The 22,500-nt window shown below is 38.3% G+C and overlaps 2 protein-coding genes and 1 non-coding gene across 3 annotated transcripts in view; all 3 read right to left on the bottom strand.

Annotated features, from left to right (window-relative positions):
* The window catches only part of LOC138007233 (protein SFI1 homolog), a 78,534-nt gene that overhangs the window by 54,829 nt on the left and 1,205 nt on the right, over positions 1 to 22,500 (bottom strand). Inside the window, exons 3-11 of the mRNA XM_068854026.1 lie at positions 20,335 to 20,460; positions 19,404 to 19,481; positions 18,166 to 18,276; positions 15,906 to 16,000; positions 15,176 to 15,293; positions 14,385 to 14,487; positions 4,702 to 4,858; positions 4,051 to 4,212; positions 1,627 to 1,697 (exon numbers count right to left, since the gene is read on the bottom strand). Of these exons, the coding sequence (XP_068710127.1) occupies positions 1,627 to 1,697; positions 4,051 to 4,212; positions 4,702 to 4,858; positions 14,385 to 14,487; positions 15,176 to 15,293; positions 15,906 to 16,000; positions 18,166 to 18,276; positions 19,404 to 19,481; positions 20,335 to 20,460 (1,021 nt within the window). The remainder of the gene's footprint in view (positions 1 to 1,626; positions 1,698 to 4,050; positions 4,213 to 4,701; positions 4,859 to 14,384; positions 14,488 to 15,175; positions 15,294 to 15,905; positions 16,001 to 18,165; positions 18,277 to 19,403; positions 19,482 to 20,334; positions 20,461 to 22,500) is intronic.
* Positions 2,505 to 2,577, bottom strand: Trnaa-agc (transfer RNA alanine (anticodon AGC)). Its single transcript has one exon. It is a non-coding gene; the product is annotated as a tRNA-Ala (tRNA).
* LOC138007236 (cryptochrome DASH-like) lies at positions 5,028 to 9,751 on the bottom strand. The gene is made up of 2 exons (XM_068854028.1): positions 9,602 to 9,751; positions 5,028 to 8,766 (listed from the first exon to the last, which is right to left on the bottom strand). Exons 1-2 carry the CDS (start codon positions 9,713 to 9,715, stop codon positions 7,156 to 7,158), a joined length of 1,725 nt encoding a protein of 574 aa, XP_068710129.1. The 5' UTR covers positions 9,716 to 9,751; the 3' UTR covers positions 5,028 to 7,155.

Raw genomic sequence — 22,500 nt, 5'->3', positions numbered from 1 at the left:
CCTTGGTGACTTGTAACTCTGATCTTTTTGCTGATGATACTGTTTTCCATCATCACATCGCCAATACATCAGACTGCGAACAACTTCAACAAGATCTGTTGATTGCCTCGAAATGGCGCAATGGTTGGCTCGTTATCCTAAAGCCCGCGAAAAGCGAGGTCTTGCATGTTTCACGTAAGAAAGACCCGCTGTTATATCGATACTCATCGAACAACAACGAATTAGCAGCAGTGGACCAACGCAAACACTTAAAAGTATGGTTGGAATCGTTCCTCTTTTGGAACTACCACATTAATTCAATTTGCGCCAAAGCCAACAAACTGTTGGCCTGATTAGGCGAACTTTTGGTTATTCAAACAAGTCTCGTATCGCGGTATAGCTTTCAAGTCACTGGTTAAACCAATCCTTGAGTACGCATGCCCTGCCTGGAATCCGCACCTAGTAAAACACGTCAAGTCAATTGAATCTATTCAACGACGAGCAACCCGCCTATTATGCGGCTCTGACATTGATTATCACGAAAGACTCTTAAACTTAAAGTGGGACTCCCTCGAACCCAGGAGAAAATACTTCAGTTTGAATCAGATGCATGTATAAGATGATTTTTGGTTACTGTGACATTAATAGTCGCCGCTATTTTGCTTTTATAGATGCCAATCGCACAAGATCTAACAATGATTGCAAGATTCGGCCAAAACCCGTCCGCACTAATTATTTCAACTTTTCTTTCATTAATCGTTACATTAGTGACTGAAACTCTTTACCTGCACATGTCAGTGATGTCCTCACCTAGTCTTCAGTCTTTTAACTCTTCATTGCTCAGACATTTACGCTCTCAAATTATGTAATCATCCTCACTAGTCCTAGTATTTATTCATTTGCGTGCGTGTGTGCGCGCGCGCGTTGGGCGTTGCGCGTGAGAGTGCGAGGAGGGTAGTCTTGGAACCCCCTGGTATCCTCCTGCCAACCTATTATTTTTAAAATAGTTGGCAAATTGTGAAATAAATAAATAGATGGCATGCGCACCCTTGGGATTTTACATGTATAATACGGTTGGCAATCCTGCTAGCAGAGGTTTTTCTTTTACGTTCACTGGGCTAACGAGTACGGGAAAAGAGACTTTGCCTAGCGGACGCAAAAAGAAAAAAGGCCTCTGCTAAAAGGGCACCCAGGTATGATAAAGTGGCTCAAATCGCGAATCAAATCGCGTTGAATGTGGAAAATAGCCACATAAGTATGACGCTACCCCATTAATTGAGAATTTTTTTATACCGTTACATGCATCTTCTTAAATCTTGAAAATCTTTTATCGGGATTCCCATACAAATCGTTATATTTTCGGCCATTTGTTGGCGCTTCCCTCGCACGGAGCTTGGACTGCCTGTGTGTTTATGATATGGAAATGTTTTGACCCTTTTTAAACTTCAAATAATTTTTGCGTACAAAAGAAAAAGGCCACTCATTAAACCTAAATGGCTTACTTAGACCTATTTTGATTCCCTAAGCATGTAAATCTGTTACTTTTTCCATTAATCAGACCACTCATTACAAGCAGTATCACTTTGTTACTACGTAATCTTGCAATGAGTCTTCACAAAACTTCAGCAAGAATAGGTGAGAACTAACCAACAAGTGCTGCCTGTAGTGTCGCACGGCAAGATCTTCCTTATTGTACTTTGCATGCTTCAGAGCAATGTCTTCCAGTCTGGTCAAGAAAGGTAAGTTTGTTCCAACAGAATATAGAGCTGGCAGTAAACGAGTGTCGTCCTTAGTAGCGTGTGTATATAATTATAGCAGTAGGTAGATCTTTCAGGCCAACAAAGTTGTCAGCATGAATGGATGTAGAAAGTGAAAAAAGAAGCGAGGACAGTCGACTTCAGAAGTTAAAAAAAGGTTAAAAAATTTAATAAAAATGTTTCGGTCAAAGACCTTCTTCAGTTACTAAAACAGAATTTGTTACATGTATAATTAATTTCCTCTCCCATAGTTTACGATCCCGCATGATTTATCGTTGAAAGGCCCTTTTCTTGAATTTTGCCAGCCTTTGGGTGTTGGGTGGACAGAGGCCATGCCTGGCGAACTTATTATGATTTTAATCATAATAAGCCCTGTTAATTGCTTTCGTAGCACCCCCTTTTTTTAGTTTATTCAATATTTTTCGCCTCGTTGATTTTGCTTTTTTGTCGTCTTCTAATTAGCCTTACTTTTTGTTCTTTGTGTGATCTTGTACCTTCTTTGATAGTTGCCACTTGTAATTACGTAATCACTAACACTTGAATCTCATTTAAAGTTCGTTTTTATTCAAAGTTGTAGTAATTGAAGGTCTTTTACGTTTTTATTAAATTTTTTAACCTTTTTTTAACGTCAGAAGTTGTCCATCCCCGCTTCTTTATATATAGATAGATAGATATATATATATATTCATTGTTGGCTCAAGGGATCTTTATATATATAGAAGTTTACGGGAAACTCAACAATGGAAAACTTCTGGGGAAAACTGTAATTGCCCTGAGCGGGATTTGAACCCACGTCCCCCTGATCGCTAGTCGGGTGTGATGACCACTACACTATCAGGACAGCCATGCTGGCAACATGGCTGATTTATCACTTAATGTGTGGCATTTACGTGGGTCTCCCTAATGGGCCAGTTTTTCTATGTGATAGGTATATATATATATATATAGGTATGTAATTACCCTTGTCCGCCTGTGAATCACTTGTTGATCCAGCGTTATCACATAGAAAAACTGGCCCTTAGGGAGTCCCACGGAAATGCCACACATTAAATGATTAATCAGCCATGTTGCCAGCATCAGGGGCACCCAACGTCACTTTTCGGAAAATATCTGTTCGGAAGACGATTTGAGATCTAGAATTTTCGGAACGTGTGTTGTAAAATTTCTTGCTTGCATGCCTGTCCTAGGATTTTCGAACATCTGAAAAATGGTATAATTACCCATTTTTAACGGATTTTTACCCTAAAAAGGTCACCTAGAATTTTCGGGAGCCTTTTTTCTGGCTGAAATTTTCGAAAAGGTAAGTTTTGATCCCTATAATTTTCGAATCACTAGACTTTCAACTAGGAAATCCGAACATGTTAGGGGATAGAAATGTGCCTATATTTACCATTTAAATACTAAAATACGTTTAACAATGCTATGTTTAAGTGGTTTTGAATTATATTCTCATTGGGTGCCCCTGCAGCATGGTTGTCCTGATAGTGTAGTGGTCATCACACCCGACAAGTGATCAGGGGGACGTGGGTTCAAATCCCGCTCAAGGCAATTACAGTTTTCCCCAGAAGTTGTCCAGTGTAGAGTTTCCTGTAACTTTCTCTCAATTTCTACTCAACTTGGACTGTGAATCCATTTGCGATCCTCCTGGGAGTGATACGTTGTTGGCTCAAGGGATCTACTTAACAGTGTATATATATATATATATATATATATATATATATATCAAGTGAGGCCTTGCGTTACTGTAATTGTGAGGGATGATGGATTAAGAACCTTCGCTGATCAACAGCATCAGGAACTTACTTTTGTGTCCTATACTTTTGTGTCCTATACTGCATGAAAATTGGCCAAACTCACATGTACTATAACACCAAGTAAATGTTCTTGCAGAACTTTTCTACTGATTTCTCTATTTGATTTCACCAGATACAACTGGCACATATTCTATGACAGAATGCAAATTTAGATGACTTGGGGGGGGGGGGGGGGGGGGGGTGACACAACTTTTCATCAAATGAACTGGGTAAATAAGGAAAAATGATAGGTGGAGTTAACACACCATGGTAATTAATCCAATATTTCACAACTGTATCTAGTGCAGGGTGAATAGAAAAACCAGGGCCCCTTATGACATTTAATTACAGTATATTGCATTTATTCAAGGGCAACACACGATTTACTGTTGTTAGAGAGAGAATTAATATTGAATTTTTGACACCACTGATATGAAAGCATACTAATTTAGGTAAGTGCCAACTTCTATTGCAGAAAGAAATCTTTTAACATAAATTTATTATGACTGAACAGTGGATACAGTATTTCCAGCTAACAAAAGCTCTCCTTGCAACAGCCATGTTTCCTTTGAAGCTGATCAGGTCCTCAAACTGAGAAAGCTCAGTTTGTCTTTGCCACCTTACCACCCACAAAGTAAATGACTTTTGTAACAACATAGATGAAAAATGCCTTCTAGCAGCATCTGAGGCCAAAACAATACAGAAGTAAATTAAATCAAAGAAGGCTTTACTCATGCAAGGACTATCTCTTTCAGTTTTCACGTTAGACTTTTGTACATGTACAGTAACTAGTGTCAACCCTCGGATTTTAGAGTAGCTTGGTGTAGCTAATATCTCCGAACATTTACCCTCCCAACCATGATAAACCACAGAAGACAGACCACAACACCAGTTGATGAACTGAAGGAAGTAAACGTGTATGAACGAAAGGTAGTTTGGTATAAAGCCAACATCAATATAATTATTACAGAGCTAAATTAATTCCTCCAGTTTCCCAAGAAACATAACAGGTATATCATGTTTTCTGTGTTTTCTATGTCAAGAGCAAAGAGCAATACATATTATAATGACTTCTCCAACACAAACTAAACAATTTCAAAACAATTAAATTGTTGATGACCTTTTGACCTCTAGCTGTTATTTTTAGCAAAGAATCAATGAAAATTACACACCATGTCGTAGCTGCTCGAGTCTCCTTATTGACCTGAAGTTCTTCATTCCTCTCCATGCCTTTAAGACTAATATCCGATCATAAAACTTTGAGGCCATTTTCATTTTCTCTTTTTCCTTTGTTTTTATATCCAGCTTTGCTAACCAGACTCCCCACACCTACCAAAACAATTCCAAGGGACTTAATGTTGGGCAGTACTGATGAAAAGGGATTACATGTTTCACTGATAGTTTCAAATGGGCAAAACTATCTTCAAAACAATAACAAGTTTGCAAAACAGCACTGATGACAGCAAACAAGAAAGATGAAAGACACAAACTACTGAAAGAAAACAAACATGACAATAGCCATATTTCAGATTTAATGTATAAAATTTTAAATGATGTTTAATCAAATCATGACTAAAATGCAAGCAATGAAAGTTGCATAACTGATTAAATAATAACATTATTATTGTTGATAGTCATATTGCTCTTGTGGTACTCATCTTTGCATGCAAACTGCAAAAAATAATTTGTGGAACTGTATTGTTTGTTTCAAGTTTGGCTACCATTGAAAATTTTCTTCATCAATTGCACATAACATGCATGCACCTCAGTGAGTGAAATTTAACAGATTTTACTAACATCAGACGATTTCATTCGTCAAATGGGAGCGTCCAAGTTCGTTTGAGATGTCCATGGGTTAATAAAATTATTCTATTTAAGTTAGGAACAAGGGGAAGTATATGTTGCTCGATGGCAGAGAGGTCTGTATGAGGCACAAATTATTTATAGCACCTTTAAAGACAGACCAAGGTGGGTTAATAACATGTTTTGTGAAAATTGTGACAATAATGGAATGGACCATAGCTGAGATCCATACTGCAACATCCAGATCCCTAGATTTGCAGCAACTAATCTACGTCAAGGATTTTGGTTTCGGACTGATTGGAAAAATGATAAGAAGATGATAGTCTGCTGTTCAGTGAACTACATGTACATGTATTATCTCAGTTGGTCCTAAATTAATGTATGCCTGAAGCTCCAATGGCAGCTTACATGTAGTTCAGTAAAGCGCCAAATAGTTTGAACAGTAATAAATACTTTGCTAAAGGAGTGATTTTTTTTTTCCCAAAAGGAGCTGTATTCTCTGGTTACCGGTAAGTCCTTTTTTATGCAATAAGAAATAATGATTACTGGTATTTTAGTTGCACACCCAAATTAGGCAAAATGTAGGGAATAGGGAGACCAAACAGCTCATACACACCATGTAGGTGTTAAAACGAAATATGGTAGATGGTGTACCCACGCTAAATGTAATCAAGGAACCCAGAAAACAACTTGATAATAACTGGAACACCTAATCCACAAAAGGCACTTTGCTGTTAGGGGTAGTTAAAGACCAACATTTGGTTTGATTTGTGTTAATTTGTTGATTTCAGTTTACCGTATCCCCAATTAGAGCTCCAGCACTAGAAGAAGTTACACTCTTAACCCATTGACTCCTGGGTGCGAGACTCAACAGATTTTACTCTGTTTAACACCAGACAATTTCATTCGTCACCTGGGGTTGCCCTGGGTCCCCTGAGGAGTTAATGGGTTAAATAAAGTTCCATTCCTTTTCTGAAGCATACTTTCAGGGAAAAAAACTGTAAAACCAGGTTGGATTTTCACCTGGTATGGTTTGGTCTCCAAGTGGGGACAGTGACACAGAAATGAAAGGGTGACAGCTTTTTTTTTTCACTTTCTTTCACTTAATGGTTGTCTTGCAGACTGACTTTTCTACAAGAACCATGATGCATGAAATTCAGCTAGTTTGAATTTGCCAACATTTTGACATTAGCCCAAATTTTGAATTTGAAATAGTATTCACTATTCCTGAAAGCACATGGCTATATGAAGAAATTATCAAGTATGTCAGCCATTACCAGACATATGGCATGATACATTCCTTTCCTGTCTTTAACACTCTTTCAACTGTAGTGAATGATCAGATGGCTAAACCAAAAGGTTGGTAACTTACAAAAACGCAAAAAACCTCAGAAGTACATGTAAAATAATGCACAAAAAATTCCTCTGCAAGTCTGCAATACACCATCCACACAGTTAACAATAGACCCTTTGCATAAACGGCGCTTAAATTTGAATAACAATACCTTGTACATCCTTAGCCTCGTACTTGTGTCTCTAGACAAAGGATTTTTCACATGAATGTGAGGCTTAGGATGTACATTGCCATTTATGCAAAGGGTCTATGCATCCTTAAAAATAAACTAACCAAATTTTTAACTGCTGGCTTTCAAATAAATAGCCATATTTAGTTATCTGACTGCATTATAATTTGAACGTTAACATATTGTCACAGAAGATGAAATCTCACACATGAAGAGAGTTCTTTCCCTTGGCCGGAAGTTAGTTGTCCAAGTCTTGGCAATTCAATGACATAAAAATATTATTTTGTAAGTTGGCATTTTCTAGAATCTTTTCTTCGATGAACTTGCATCCTTTGGAGACTTGAAATAAAAATCAATTCCTCTGTTTTGCCTTCTTGAAGCGTTCCCAGTTCCTTTCACTTTTGGTGTGTGACGGTCCCATTCTGGGGGGTTGACAATAGGACGAGGGTAACTTCCTCCAAGAGTTACTCCAGCATGCTTAAGTTCTGATAAGGTCAATTTCCATGGTGTGTGAATTTTAGCTCCCTTCAAACCAGCCAGCTCTGGAACCCAGAGTCTCACAAAATCTCCATCTGGATCATAATCAAGGGCTTGCTTTATCATGTTGAATTTGCGGTTCTCTCTTGGATCGTTGCCGATGCCTGCGGAATAATTCCAGTTCCCATAATTGCTGCACACATCATGATCCAGGAGAAGAGACTCAAACCATTCAGCTCCAAGGCGCCAGTCAAGTCCAAGATCCTTAACCAGAAAGCTTGCAACATTTTGACGACCACGATTAGACATCCAGCCAGTGTAGAAAAGCTCTCTCATGTTGGCATCTACAAATGGGACCCCAGTCTGCCCATAGCGCCACTTGTCAAAGGAGGACATGTCTTGCTTCCATGGCAACCCAACTTTCCTCATTATGCCTGATAGATAAAAGACAGAATCACCAAACTTAAAACAGACAAACTTGAAGTAATCACGCCACAGAAGCTCAAATAAGACCCAGTATGTTGACTGGTTTGCTGTGCGTTCCTTCTCATACTGTCTGACACACTCAAATATTTTACGAGGAGATAGAGCACCAACAGCCAGCCATGGGCTCAGTTTTGTCGAGTACTCTGCTCCAATTAGCCCATTGCGAGTCTCTTTGTATCTAGACACATTGTCTGTCCCCCAGAGGTAATGATTAATCCTCTCAAGTGCAGCAGTTTCTCCTCCACAAAATGGAAAAGCTGTCCTTTCATCTGGTACGATTGATTGATCTTTCATGAGTTCCTTTAAGGTGGGAATGCTGCCTATATGATCACTTGTGATAAAGTCCGGAACTGGCTTTAACATCTTTGGAACAGATATCACTGGTCGCACTCTACTTCTGGCCTCTACATTTTTTCTAAATTCTGTATAGGTATCAGGTAAATGGCGCAATGATGAAAAAGGAAGGTCTTCAAAATGGTACAGTGTTAAGCCCCAAAATGACTTCACTGTCACATTTTCTTTTCTACAGAGCTCCATCAACTCAGCCTCAATATCTGTCTCCTCCTTAGTGATTTCCCTCTGATAAACAAGTGAAAGATTCCGGTAATTTTCCTTATGGCAAAACTGAATGATTTCTGAAACGGCATCTTTAGTTGTCTGCCTGCTGCATACCAGTAGTGTGCTATCACATTTCTCTAAAGAGTCTCTCAAGTCTTTAACACTCTCAAGTATGAATTTAGCTCTGTGAATTGCAGTCTTTGCAAACTTAAAATGCCATGTCAGAGCATTATGCCCAAATATGTTCTTGTCAAAGCAGTACAAAGGAACCACAAAGTCTGCATTCAGTTGAGCCCAGTTCAAGCACTCGTTATCGTGTAAACGAAGGTCATTCCTCATCAGGTAGATTACTATGGAATTGCTATTTTTGGTCGCCATAACCTGTTTTGTCTGTAAATACAATAACAGAAACAACTGTGTAATTACCATAGAAGAAAAGAACCAGACTATGTAGAATGTCTAATCACATTGTATACATCAAACAACCATCACTACTTGTATGTCCGAGAGTCAACTCAACATAATGCAAACGATAAACATTCATTAAACTTAACTGAAGATCATAAAATGAATTCTACATGCAAAGGATTTCCAATTTATTATCGATCAATCTCACTTCCTAAATCACCAAATTATGCAACGATAGATCGAATTTGTTGTAAACTTTCTTTTTCGGGTAGGTTGAAGCAATTTTCTCCTTTTTTTGAAAACAAATTATTGGATAGCAAACCATGTTGGAGAAAGCCCCAGTCTGCAAGAACGACAACGAAAGCTACGAAAATGTCATCTGAAAATATAACTTCGCGTCACTTAGTGATTATTCCAAGTCGTCCCGAGTGCAAATTGAATAGCTACAAACCTGGCGTTTAACTGGTATAAAGAGATGGCAAATAATAGTGCAAGTGAAAATGATATTGAAAATTGGTCATCCGTGCCACGTCCTCCACATATTACATAACCTCGAATTTGATAATTTCGCGTCGTTGTTGAAAACAGGACGACGAAGAAGAGTTACCAAAGTGTACGATGCACGTGCAAAGAGTGCTAAACAATTGTTTTCACTCATGAAACCAACTGTTTTCCACTATTTTATGTTCCCGTTCTGGTCACTATAAGCTCCCAGTAACGTCCAGTCACGTCTGAGTTCCATAATATCCAGAGCTTTTACGGATCATCTGTTTGGCGTTTTAGCCGAAAGGTTTTTCTTTCACGAATAAATCGTTACCTTTGTTCTCTGCCTTCCTACCATAGACTGGAATGGGCCTCTTCCTCCAATCAAAAGATCCAAAAACAGCGAGAAACAACGGCGACTACGTGTTGCATGAAACATAGAAAACATGCGATCTTGCGATCTTGCGTTGATTGTTAAAAATTAAAGGAGACTGGGGCAAACAAATCACTGTTCGTTACCAGTTTCTCATCGATCATCAGCTGAAATTACTGATGAAGATCAACGTTTGGTTCTCATTTAAACTTCTTGGGCGCAAATTTGAACTTTCATTTTATATTCATTCAGCTGAAATTGCATGTGCTGAAGCATGGTTGGTTTTAAACTGACGTTGATGATACTTTAAAATGGGATACCCAAATACAGTCGATTAGGAAAGAATCTGGGCATCCTTAATAAGCTTCGCCATTATGTCTCTATTAGTACTCTCAGGCAACTCTATTATAACCTCATCACCCTTGTATTTCATATGGTTTGATCAGCTGGGGAACTGCAAGCCAAACTCGACTTCAAACTCTAAAGGGAAAACAAAACAAATGTATTTGGACTGTCTATTTTGCCAGTTCACTTCTACATGTATATATGTATATCTCTTTTTTCCTTTCATCTAATTCCCGTAGTGCTGGACATCTAGAAAGCATTTGCTACTATGGCCACTATGCACTTTTCCACTTTTTTTCATTCATGTATAATAAGTCTTTTTCCTTCTTTCTTTTAATTATTATGTCCATTATGTATTTTCTAAAATAGTGCATAATAATAATAATAATAATAATAATAATAATAATAAATCTTGTTGAATCTCGTTGAAATCGTCACAGCAGCCATGATAAATGCACTGAACCATAAGAGAAACAAGACGCTTGGAGGCGTTAACGTGGGATGCGTTGGTCGTCTGACTCGTCTCTCTGGTTATAAGTGGAAAATAACAAATTTAAAGGGGCACTGTCACGGTTGCGCATGCGCTAGGTTTTTGAATCGAAACTTGAAAACATCAGGCTGATTCCGAACTCGAAAAAAAAAAAAGACAAATTGATATTTCCGTTTTTTTCTGACGTCACGTGGAAACCAAGAATTGCTTTGTGCACCAACATGGCCGTCTCATCACGTGATTGAAAACGATCTTTACGCTGACTGAATCGCAATGAATGAAATTTATCAAGCAAGATCCGAACTGGAAACACAGCTATGAAGAAATGAACAAAACGTGTTGATACCAGTTGCAACACTTTCGAGAAGCGGCACAATTTTAGGCGGGTTGAGTCTACAAAACTGAATCTCCAAACAGCTATGTTATGGTACCACTTGAAACAATTATTGCTTAAATCAGGCAGTAAAAGCCCAGGCTAACGATCTCAACATTTGCTTCAACAGCCATTCAATTTTTTCTGAACGCTGTTGAACGATGTTGACCGCTAGGGTGGCAAACTGTCTCAACACATCATCAACAGCTTCACCAGAGGTCTGGTATTCAGCCTGCGGGTTGTTGCTAAGGATACGGACCTGGATACGTCGTTGAGAGACCGATTAGTACGCACGCGCATACCCAACAAAGACGCAAGAAGGTGGAAAATGGCTTGAACTTCACTCAACATTCGCGATATCAAAAGAAATGTTAAATGGTTGTTGAAGCAATGTTTAATTAAACGTTTTTAAACTCACTCAACATCATTTAACAGACTTAACTATTAGAGGGTGATGTGAAGTGCTACAAGTTTTCTACCCATATGAACCATGTGAGCGTTAGCCCTACTAATGCAAATGGGCCCACACAAGGACAGAGAAAAACTCTGACCTTGGTTGGAATTGAACCCACGACCTTCGGGTTAGATCACCGCTGCTCTACCGACTGAGCTACAAGTCAGACGGGAGCAGGTCGTGGGAATTTAAGTTCTCAATGTCACAGCAATTAATATGCACAAGTACAAGGAAGAGCTACCCTTTTGCAAACGTTGGCCGTGTAGCACTTATATTTCAACAGACTTAACTATTAGAGGGTGATATGGAGCGCTAGTTTTCTACCCATATGAACATCAATTCAACTTCGATTTAACATGTTTCAACACAGTTGTTAAGGGGGTAGCAAACGATTTCGACATTGCTGTTCAACCGTGACAAAATCGAACGGAATATGTTGAAGCAAATGTTGAAGCTGTTTACCCCGGCCTTAAGTACTTGATGACTGGCCCCAAGGGAAATAGTGAGTTTTGATTCCCCGAGACCATCAATACCATGTGAACAATTTTCCGTGGTTTTCGATAAAGTACAAAGAAGCAAAAATTTTTTTTTTTTCATGAAAGGAAACAGCTTCTGATGAAATGTTGCGAATAGCAGGTTGCTATATCGTAGCTCACGAAGTTGACGTGTGTCGTCATCATCATCAAGTCAAGCTTTCTCGGCACTCCGGGACTATATCCCTCCATCTACTCCTGTCTGGCGTACGGCAGTGTTGGTAGTTCTTCTGGTAAACGACCGGTGTCCTTTGCTGATTGACTGACGTTGCAAGATCGTCCAAGTGTTTCCTTCCCATATGTAGGTCATCACTCACCACTCCCATCTTAACCTGCGATCAGGAGTTATTTTCTTTAGAGTGGGCGCGCCCTTCGTAAAGAAAAGAACGCCCGATCGCAGGTAACTCGTATCTTTACTTCTCCAGCAGCAGCCAGCAGATCTCTGTCTCCACTCACATAATGTGGCACTTATTAATTGGACGGATACTCCCATACAGATCTTTCTTTTTATGGTGTTCGCGCTAGGATATGTTCATTGCATCACGCAACATATGTGTATATATTAGTCCCATTGAGAGTGTTCTCCGGATATATTGTTAGGATCCAAGCATTTGTGCTATTTAGCAGATTCTAGTTGCTACTGCTGCATGGAAAAAAACTCTTTCCATATCTCGTGGTGGTGTTGTTTTCCATATCTTGTCTGGTTTGTTTAGCGGTACAGGCCAAGAATTCTAATCTAATTTCTACATCTCTCTCTGTCCAAGCTATATTGCCGTCAAGGTAGCTGACAAAACACCATAAAGAGGATGCCGGGATTGCTCCAGGGTAGTCTTGGTTGAAGCATATAAACTCCGTTGTTGATGAGACAGGATCGACACATCTTTAAGACAATCTCCAGTGATAACCAAATCATCGGCGTAATCTCCATCAGTTAGTTTCATGGCAGACTGTCTTCTACTGTTAGCCTTGTATAGTGTAAATCCAAGATCTTATTTGTCTGAGAAATTATTCCTTATTTTACACCGTTAATATGCCATAAAAGGACAGAGAAGACACTTAATCAGCGTTAGAGGAAAACCTCAGAGGTAAAATATTAACCACAAACAAAAAGACAAAATCATATCGCAATTCTTGAAATGCTGTAATATTGAAGTTCTTTTGCCATATCCGGCCAGGCATCCATACTTTTTCACTAACAATAGGGAGATTAAGAAACCACGACGGCTACGACGACGAAAACCTCATGATCATTTCATCTTGTTTATATTACACAATATAGGTGAAGTGTCCTATAACTGGATTGGTACAGAGTTGAAGTAAAAAGTGAGACTGAAAGATTTACTGTAGTTTGTCCACGTTGTCGTCAAAATCTTAAATTTGGTCACTTCACATAGTAGTTTTGACGAGTGAAATGTTCTGCACGAGCCGCACGATCATTTTCGTTCTTTTAACCAATAATATTACTGCTTTTTGGCGTTGTCGTTGCCGTAGCTCAGGGGCACCCAACGAGAATATAGTTCAAAACCACTTAAACATAGCATTGTTAAACGTATTTTAGTATTTAAACGGTAGATGTAGGCATATTTTGATCCCCTAAAAATTTCTTATCTGTTCAGATTCCCTAGCTGAAAGTCTAGTGATCCGAAAATTATGGGGATCAACACTTACCTTTTCGAAAATGTCAGCCAGAAAAATGGCTCCCGAAAATTCTAGGTGACCTTTTTAGGGTAAAAATCCATTCAAAATGGTCAATTATACCATGTTTTAGTTGTTCGAAAATTTTAGGACAGGCAGGCAAGCAAGGACTTTTACAACTAATGTTTCAAAAATTCTAGATCTCAAATCGTCTTCCGAACAGATATTTTCCGAAAATTGACGTTGGGTTCCCCTGGTAGCTGTCGTCGTTTGTTAAACTCCCTAATTCTCAGTGGACCCTATGCATATCAAATGAACATGCCAACCCATAAAACTCTTCTCTGCCATCAGCGGCCTTACCGTCCTGACATTTTCACTCACTGGTCGTATTTACCTTCTTTTGCAGTCTTTTTTATTATTATTTTTAATAAAACCAGGACGGTAGAGGACTTCAAAAGGTCTCCATCCGATGGTCCATCTAACGGGGCATTCAGATTTACGAAGTTTTCCGCCAAGAAACTAATGGGACTCTTAAACGGGCCAGGAAAGGGTGTCAAATGGCGGTGTTCAACTTAAGTTAAAAATGAAAAAGAATTAATGGCAAAGATAGTAAACAAATTTAAAGTTAAAGGAATCGTTCATTAGTTTCAATTTTTACTTCTCGACATCCTAAAGCGTCGGCACTTTATAGTATAGCTATGCTTTGTGTGGAAAAACAATGTCATAGGAAATGTATACGAGTATTAATGATTAAATAACACTCTTATTCCCGAAAGCATTGCTTGTCCGGGAATTTCGTAATTTTACCTAAGAGATAGAAGCAAATTTGGGTGAAAAAATGGAATGAACAGCATCAGACACTGGGTATCAATTAAGTTTACATAATTTGATAATTTACGAGGAATATGCCTAACCTTGCCTATCAGATTGTTTGCCCAAAACTCTAGAGCTTCGCGGTCCATGTAATGCAAGTTTCGTTTCAACTCTAACTGTGCAAGCCATTGTCGCCATACCCTCCTAGGTGGAATAATAGGTACAAATCCTCAGTGGGCTCTTGTGTACCGGACAAGATTTTAAGTATAACGAGTGGACTGTAGGTAACGCTTTTACCGTAAGAGAACTTGAAGCAGCAATAAACAAGGTCATGGCCTGTAACACATATATACCACTGACTAGAAATCGACAAATCTCGCTTCAGATGAAGTCATCTGGCATCTAATTGAGTGACAACATGGGTGGGACTTCGATCACAAAATCTACAGTGTATTACCCCAACCAACCAACCCTTTCCTTCCTTTCCACCCCCCCCCCCCCCCCCCCCCCCCCCCCTCGCAAACCATACATGTGTAAAAGGTAGAAAAAAAAGCATATTTAAACATGTAAAAATTCAATAAGATAACCTTTAAACAATCGACGAAAAGACCTGATATCAAAACGTTTTAATTCGTCAACGGTAACCATTATCTTTTATCATACTCTCCAATGGTACGCACGATGTATGCCAACTTTAGTAGGCCAAGTTCTACAGTATGCTTTGCTCAATTTGAAAGTTTGCTTTTGTTGCCGTATAGAAAGATCTAGAGATACTACTTACTTTTTTTTTTCGGGTGAATTTATGACCCAAGTGTGATGAATTGAAAAGTGGGCAAAATCTGACCATGAATTACAGTGTAACTAATAACCTCAGTTAATGAGGGGGGTGTACCTCTTGAGCTGTATCTGAGCAAAGTTCATTGCATGGTCAGTCAGTCGCCGTTTGCTTCTCCTGGTACTTATATATTTCCTCCAGGCTGCCCAACATTTCATGAGAACCGTGTGATGTGCTTTTGATAGAAAAGAAAAATAATGAGACATTGTTCAAAAATTGAAGACATTCATAATTAGAACGATTTAAATTGTTTCTCAATTTCCTTTGAGTTTTAAAAGAAATAATTTTATCACTTACAATCATGAATAGTTAAGGTTAGAAAAAAAAAGCAATCAACCAACACCTTGAGGAGACATTGATCTCAAATTCCAATTTCTTGTACACTCTGTACATTCGTTTCCATGTACATTGCATTTCTTTTAATCGTATGCAACACGTTTTTCAAAACCGTAACATTTTATTATATAATGACATCAAACTCTAGTTACGAGAATTCGAAAATGATGATTGGGTCATGAAAATGTCATTCCAAAACTTCCATCATTAGAACTTGTTCACATTATTTAAAAACTACAGTACCGCTCAAAAGTAAAGTATATACATGGGGTAAATTTACCACAACAGCTGACTCAGCGCCCTCAATGTCATGTCATGTCACACCTAAATGGTCTCAGAGGTAGGGCACTAAAATGGTCTTGTAATTTTTCAAGACACATGACTTTTGTATGTTACAGTAAGTGATCAGCTTGTAAATAATTTTTTTAAAATAACAAAAGATTCTCTTTACCATTTTGATGAGCTAGCTTCTCTTTAGCCTTCTTGACTTGACAGTACTTCATGTACTCCCTCCAAGATCTCCATGCTTTCTGCCATAATCTATACCTGCATGAAAGGAATATCCATAGCTACACAGTCATATTATGCAATTTATTCAGGTATTTTAGAATACAGTACTGGCCGCAGGAATAGCAGCATTACAAGCGCGTATCATGCGCGTAAGTCCGCCATATTGCGCGCAATTTACACGCAAATACGCGCGCGTTACGCGCGTTACGCGCTTGTAGATGCTGCTATTCCTGTGGCCAGTACTGTAAATGAAATTCCATACACTTGTGCTACAGAATGGACATCAGTGAAATTAAATTTAAGTAAAATCGACGTAGTTAGATATACTGTGGTAATTAGCAATTAAAAGCAGTTGGACTTTGCTTTAACAATAATATAGGCTGAAAAGAGATTTGAATCCATTGATACATGAAGCTCAGTTGGTAGACCAGTACAAAGGCAACTGCTCGGTCATGGGTTCCCATCCCGTTGAAGCCTGGATTTTTTCAGGTTAACTTGTACTTGAAACTGTTTTAGTTGCTCATCTATAAACTGAGAGGATCTTCATAACTTTCAATTCATATTCAGACATAATTAAGCTTCTGAGTCTGAGACTACTGTGTAGATTACCAGTAGATTAATAAAATTAAGATACAGGAACCGAACTAAGGAGAGAAGGTGAAAAATGTGGATAAGGAAACACTGAAACAGAACGAAGCAGAAAAGACAAAAAGATTTCACCACAGCCATGAATGGAGAGACAATGGGAGTTCTAAATGAAGAAATTAAGGATACCAATAAAATGGCTATTTTTAGCCAAAAATATGAAATGAATGCACTTTAGTTTTATTATATTTATTGTGTGCTAGATACAGATGTTAAATAAGGAGAGTAGAACAAAAATAATTGTTATAAATGAGAGTAAATAATTACTGATTCAGAAAAAAGACTCAGTTCAAGAAAAAGTAAAATGAAAACAAAACAGCACTTGACCCATTCACACCTCAAACACCCTTGGACTCCCCACATTGATGAGTAAAATCGTCTGGTGTTAGACAGAGCAAAAAAATCTATTAAGTGTCACTCTCAGGGTTCAATGGGTTAAAAATGTTGTATGAATCCCAGGAGGCAAACTAAACAATCCTGACTATGGCAAGCAATTCTCAGGCTAAATGGAGCACTCTGATTGGCTAGTTTTCAGATGGGATTTTACAGTACGGACCATTAGCATGGAAATGGTCTATTTCTGTAGTCTTTCTCTCTCCCGAGAAATTCAAGTTAAGCGAAACACAAAAAGCTTTTAAAAAGCTGAATTTAATTTTTTTTTTCACAACGGTGGAATTATAGCAAGCAGAATTTTAAATTAGTTTTACTTGTAAATGCATGGTTAGTGTTCAAAGTTTGCTGATGGAAGACAAAGATTACGAAGATTTACCAAGCAGAGAAGTAGTGTCCGATCGCTCAAATTAGAAACAATGCCATACAATAAACAACTTTCTAACCTCACTTCCTCGGGGACCGTACTGAGGAATACTGGCCCTCAGTCGTTTTTGTGCAGACCTCCCTGCACTTGGTCTGTACTGCCTAGACCTCAGGGCAATATTTCCCAGTATGGCCCTTGCACTCGGTTAGCAAGAGGTTAGTTCTTGTTTAATAAATGACAGGGAAGTGAAAATTAAGACATTATGATGACTCAATTTTAAATTTCAAGGCAAGTGAAATTATGCAAAGGACTAAAAAAAACAAAAATACAAGAGTGACAAAATTTTCAAGCTCAAATAAGGCAAAGAATGGTAAAGTCTGCTACGAGTCTAGAAGGCCCACCAGGCTGGTGCTTATCTCCGGTTTCTGTAGCATAAAGCGACTAGGAGTATTTCTAATCCCCCCTGGATGGGATGCCAGTCCATCACAGGGTTACCCCCAGCATTAAATCTGCCGGTACCAATTTATACACCTGGGTGGAGAGAGGCACTGTGTGAGTAAAGTGTCTTGCCCAACAACACAACACAATGTCTGCGGCCAGGACCCGAACCCGGATCATTCGATCCGCAGTCAAACGCACTAACCATGCGGCCACCGCACCTCCCAAGGCAAAGAATAGGCCTTAAAAAAATTGTTTGTTCAAGATTTGCACGTGACACAAATACAGTAGTTTCACCTGAATTTGGTTTCACTGGACAGTGAAAGAAGGTGAACTTTAATTCCCTAATTTAGCAACAAACCTGTTATGATAATCAGCTCTGACATTAAGCTTCCATCCTTTTCGCCCTGTCCACCAGATATCTTGCCAAAGCTCCAATGTATGTTTCTTCAATTTCCTTTCATAATGTTTTCTAAAGAAGAACAATACGAAATAACGTCTCATTCTTGGAGACATGTGGCTCTGATCCTCGTACCACGCATGTTAAATCCTCCATTCCCGCATAACCACAATCTCTTTCGTTTTAGAGAAAAATGTGTTCTTCTTCTGATTAAAGAGCTGCCTTGTTTGTTCGCTTCAGGCTCACTCACTGCAGCAGCAACTAAAGGAAAGGTCTACAGTACCTAGTTACTGTGGCAATATAATGCAGCAAATCACATGAGTTTAAAAGAAAAAAAATGATACAGGGGCGAACAGAAGTATGTTGAATTCACGAAAAAACCTACAACAAGTTACCCACTTAGCTGGAGGTGAAAACTGCAAAGGCTATATTAAGCACAAATAAGCTACTGCTCTTTAGGTGGAGTCATAATTCTGGTCAAATAAAAATGCCAAATTTTCAGTTCCAGCGGGTACAACACTGCACTAGTAACCTTAGAGACTAAGAATAGCAGGCCACTGACGTCAATACAGGAACACAGAGAATGTTATGGATAGAAATTTTGTTCTTTTGCACATAAAACACATCTCAGAAGCAGTTTCACCAACTAATTGGGCCCTGGAAAATTCAATCTGGCCCCAGTTGTTTAAAAGGTGGATAATGCTATCCAGCAGATAAACTCTAGCAAAACCAATTGAGTTATCCAGTGGATAGTTATTTATCCAATGGATACCACTATCCACCCCTCCAACAACTGAGGCCTAGTTTTGTCGTCACAGTTCTGCTATCCATAGTCTCCTTAGTAAAGCAGTTTTGTATCCCCCGGAAGTGAAAATTCCGATTTTTAAAAGGCTGAAAGGCATAGAACAAAAATCAGTATATAACTTTTTTGGGCTGTCATTATATCAGAAGACCAGGATGTTTCACTTTAGTATTAAAATAATAAAAAAAATCTGTCATGTGCACTTTAAATGCATAATTATGGTTCATTATTATGAAAAATATTGAATAAACTTCATCCTCACACGAAAACCAGCTTGTACATTGTAAAGTATTCCAAAAATGGAACACTTCTTAACACTTCAATAGCCAATCATTTCCTTATAGAAGAAGCCATCACTCCCATTCGTACTTTCCTTAACTATTTTGAATGCTGTTACCTTGCACGATCCGGTGTCACTCTTCCAAAGGTTTTCTTTTTCCATATCAAGACATACTTTTCAGCCAAGCACTGATACCTACATGTAGGGCAACAATATAAAAAATACTGGAAGTAATTAATAATCAGTTATTACTGCCATTAATAGTCCTTGTTGTCATTAATAATGGCAGTAATAAGGATTGCTACAGGACTGACATGATTACTGTGCATGCTCCTTTGACAAACTTTTGACTTACCCCCGGTAACTAAACATTTTACACCAATTTTTTCATATACTGTTGATATTTTCACGTCTTTTATTTACATGTAAGCACCATCCTGTATTTTTTAATTTTTACACACATTTTCCAATAATATCTAAATGTGCACTTTGCTTCTTTAACTTTAAATATTTTCCCAATATTGTCAGACTGTCAGTTGACAATGTGAAAGCACCAGCTACTTTTGCCACATACTGCCACATTATATGACTTTGATTCATATTTTTATTTCTCACAGAAAGTAATTACATACTTAATTGACCACTCCCCATAGGGGCTTTTCGGGGCCAATGAAACAAAATCAACGAAAGGACAGAACAGAACAACAACAACTGTTAAGAATTCCAACTGGCTGGAGGCAAACCAGTTTGCTATTTACACAAGCGGAAGTTGAACCAGGGACTACCAGGAACAAATTCAACGAGTGGTCAGGGCAGGTCGTGAACCCGGGAACTCCGGATCTCAAAACAAGCGCCCTGACCACTGGACCGCACCGCCTCTTTAAAAACAAAATATACAATTGACCCAAAATATACAATTGAGATGGACAGTGCACTCCTCATAGACGTTATGACATTGAGTAGGTACCAGCTTTGACAGTAGTGTAACCCTTTTAATGATTTTTCTTCCCAGTATTAATTATCCAAATATAATATGAGTTACATGTACCTCTCCCTGTTTTCAGTGAAGATTTCACCCATAGCTGCTTCAGAATAAGAAGCCTTACAATCCTGTAACAGGATGGGCTCATTTCTTTTCTGATTGAATGCCATTGCAGTAGCTCCGTGTATTCTCCTAAAAAAAAGACATTGGTTGTTTTTATACTTAAGATGCACGATGCATCCAGACAAATTAAGCATGTCATTATTTTTATTTATCTTTACTGCATTTGATTACAAGTAGTTTGTCAAGAATAAAGATGGGCATGAGATGCACTATACATGTACATAGACAATCTACTTTAGTTTCAAGATGTACTACATGTGCTGATTCAGAAGTACTTCAAGTTTGCCTCGGTATAAATTATAATATACTATTTGTCATGATATGCAATGTAAACTTTTGATGTTTTGTTACTATTGCATTACTGTGTTACAGTTTGGACTAAGAACATTGTCATATTTGGATTTAGCTACCCTCCACAATCATCTCTGACTTTGGCACTCAATATGTCACGCAAGGGAGAGAGCGAGAAAGCAATTCCCTGCGTAGCAGCCAAGGAGCCACACCACAAGAGCAGGACGGGTGACCCAAGTCCCTGGTAAATTTAATGACTAATACTGACAGGAACCGTAGATGCATTTTTTTACATGTACCGGTATTCCCCAAATTCTTGTATATATGTTGTGGTTTATTATTGTTTTTGGTTTGAATTTTTTTGAACCAGTTCATTTTTTTTCAAACCAGTTTGAATTTTTTAGAATAACTCCAACTTTAACATCTCTGGACATCTTTCTGAAATTAATTAGAACTCTTTAATGTAGTCTGTATAAAATTAACTACAGAAATCGTTTTAAGATTATGATGGATTGTTGCCTCTGATAATAAAGAATTACACCTGTAATTAGGTGTATGGCAACTGCCAGTTAGGGTTCGTCTGCTGTCTGCAGTCTGCAAGTGTCATACACCACATTCCAGATAAGGGATTGGCATGCATTATAGTCTTGGTTATTGGGTCAAGAATATTGATTCATGGTTACTGGAAGTAAAGCATTTTTTCACTTTCAATTTTTGGAGGGTTAATATAAAGAAGCTGTGGTGCTGTGTCGGTGGGGAATTGAAATAAAAAACCAGGCCCCTGTTTTTTGACTACACCTGCAAAAATGGAAAATCCCTTTTTTAGACAGTTGATAGAAAAAACCCAGTTAAAAAAAAATTTAAACCACGACAACATACATTAAGTTGATCCAGAGTGAAGTACAGGTAGAAATACATGTACATGTACAAAAACAAGAAAATAAGAGCTCACATTAATATCATGATAATTGCTTCACAGCTAGTGTACATGTATTCTAGCACTTCTGTTTGGTACTAACCCAATTTACAGTGTAAATTTCGATACACTGTACAGATTGTATTAAATGGAGTCAGGAAGAAGAATTAGAAGAAAAGAAAATCATTCTGACTCTGACTCTAAATGCATTGAGCTTAGAACTCTGCCTTTTCTCACACTCAAACTCTGTCACTGGTGAACACCATTGTCACTAGTTGATCAAGTGCACTTTTTGCCCCTTCAAACATTTAACAAATTATATTAACCTCAGACCGCATGTACATGGCTATCAGCAATACAATGCAGTGATGTTGTTCAGCTTCCAGGCATTGCCTCATCATACCCAAATATGACAAACATTCAGTATAGCAAAAACCATATTACAGTCCCATGCAAAGGTGATGCCAAAAGAGTTTAATAATTGTTTTTTCAAGTGCTACAGTTGTATCTTTGTTTATTACTATGTAATCCAACTATTAAAGTAAGATTCCTAGTAATGGAAAAGGACCCAGTCAACCCTTGGATTAGATCATTGTTACTACAGTGTTCACCTTAAAGCTACAAGGTCAGAAAAGGAAAGGATGTGGGTATTCAAGATGAATTGTTTTTTCACGGCAATGAACTTGTACAAGTAATGACAAGGGGATGGCTGTTTAATCATGTAATCCAATCAAGCATTATCCCAAAAGAGTTGACTTCATTTAATGCCACTATTCACTCATCTGTAACTTGTCTTACACTGTAACTCTGGCTTGAAATTATGGCTACATAATTTGTAGAGCACAAGTCCATGCATTTCAGTATCGATGAATTTCGAAGCTCCCACTGCCTCTGTCTCATTT

Source organism: Montipora foliosa, chromosome 6 (genome assembly GCF_036669935.1).
Source record: "Montipora foliosa isolate CH-2021 chromosome 6, ASM3666993v2, whole genome shotgun sequence".
NCBI classification, from domain to species: Eukaryota; Metazoa; Cnidaria; class Anthozoa; order Scleractinia; family Acroporidae; genus Montipora; species Montipora foliosa.
This window is presented reverse-complemented; position numbering and strand designations above follow the sequence as displayed.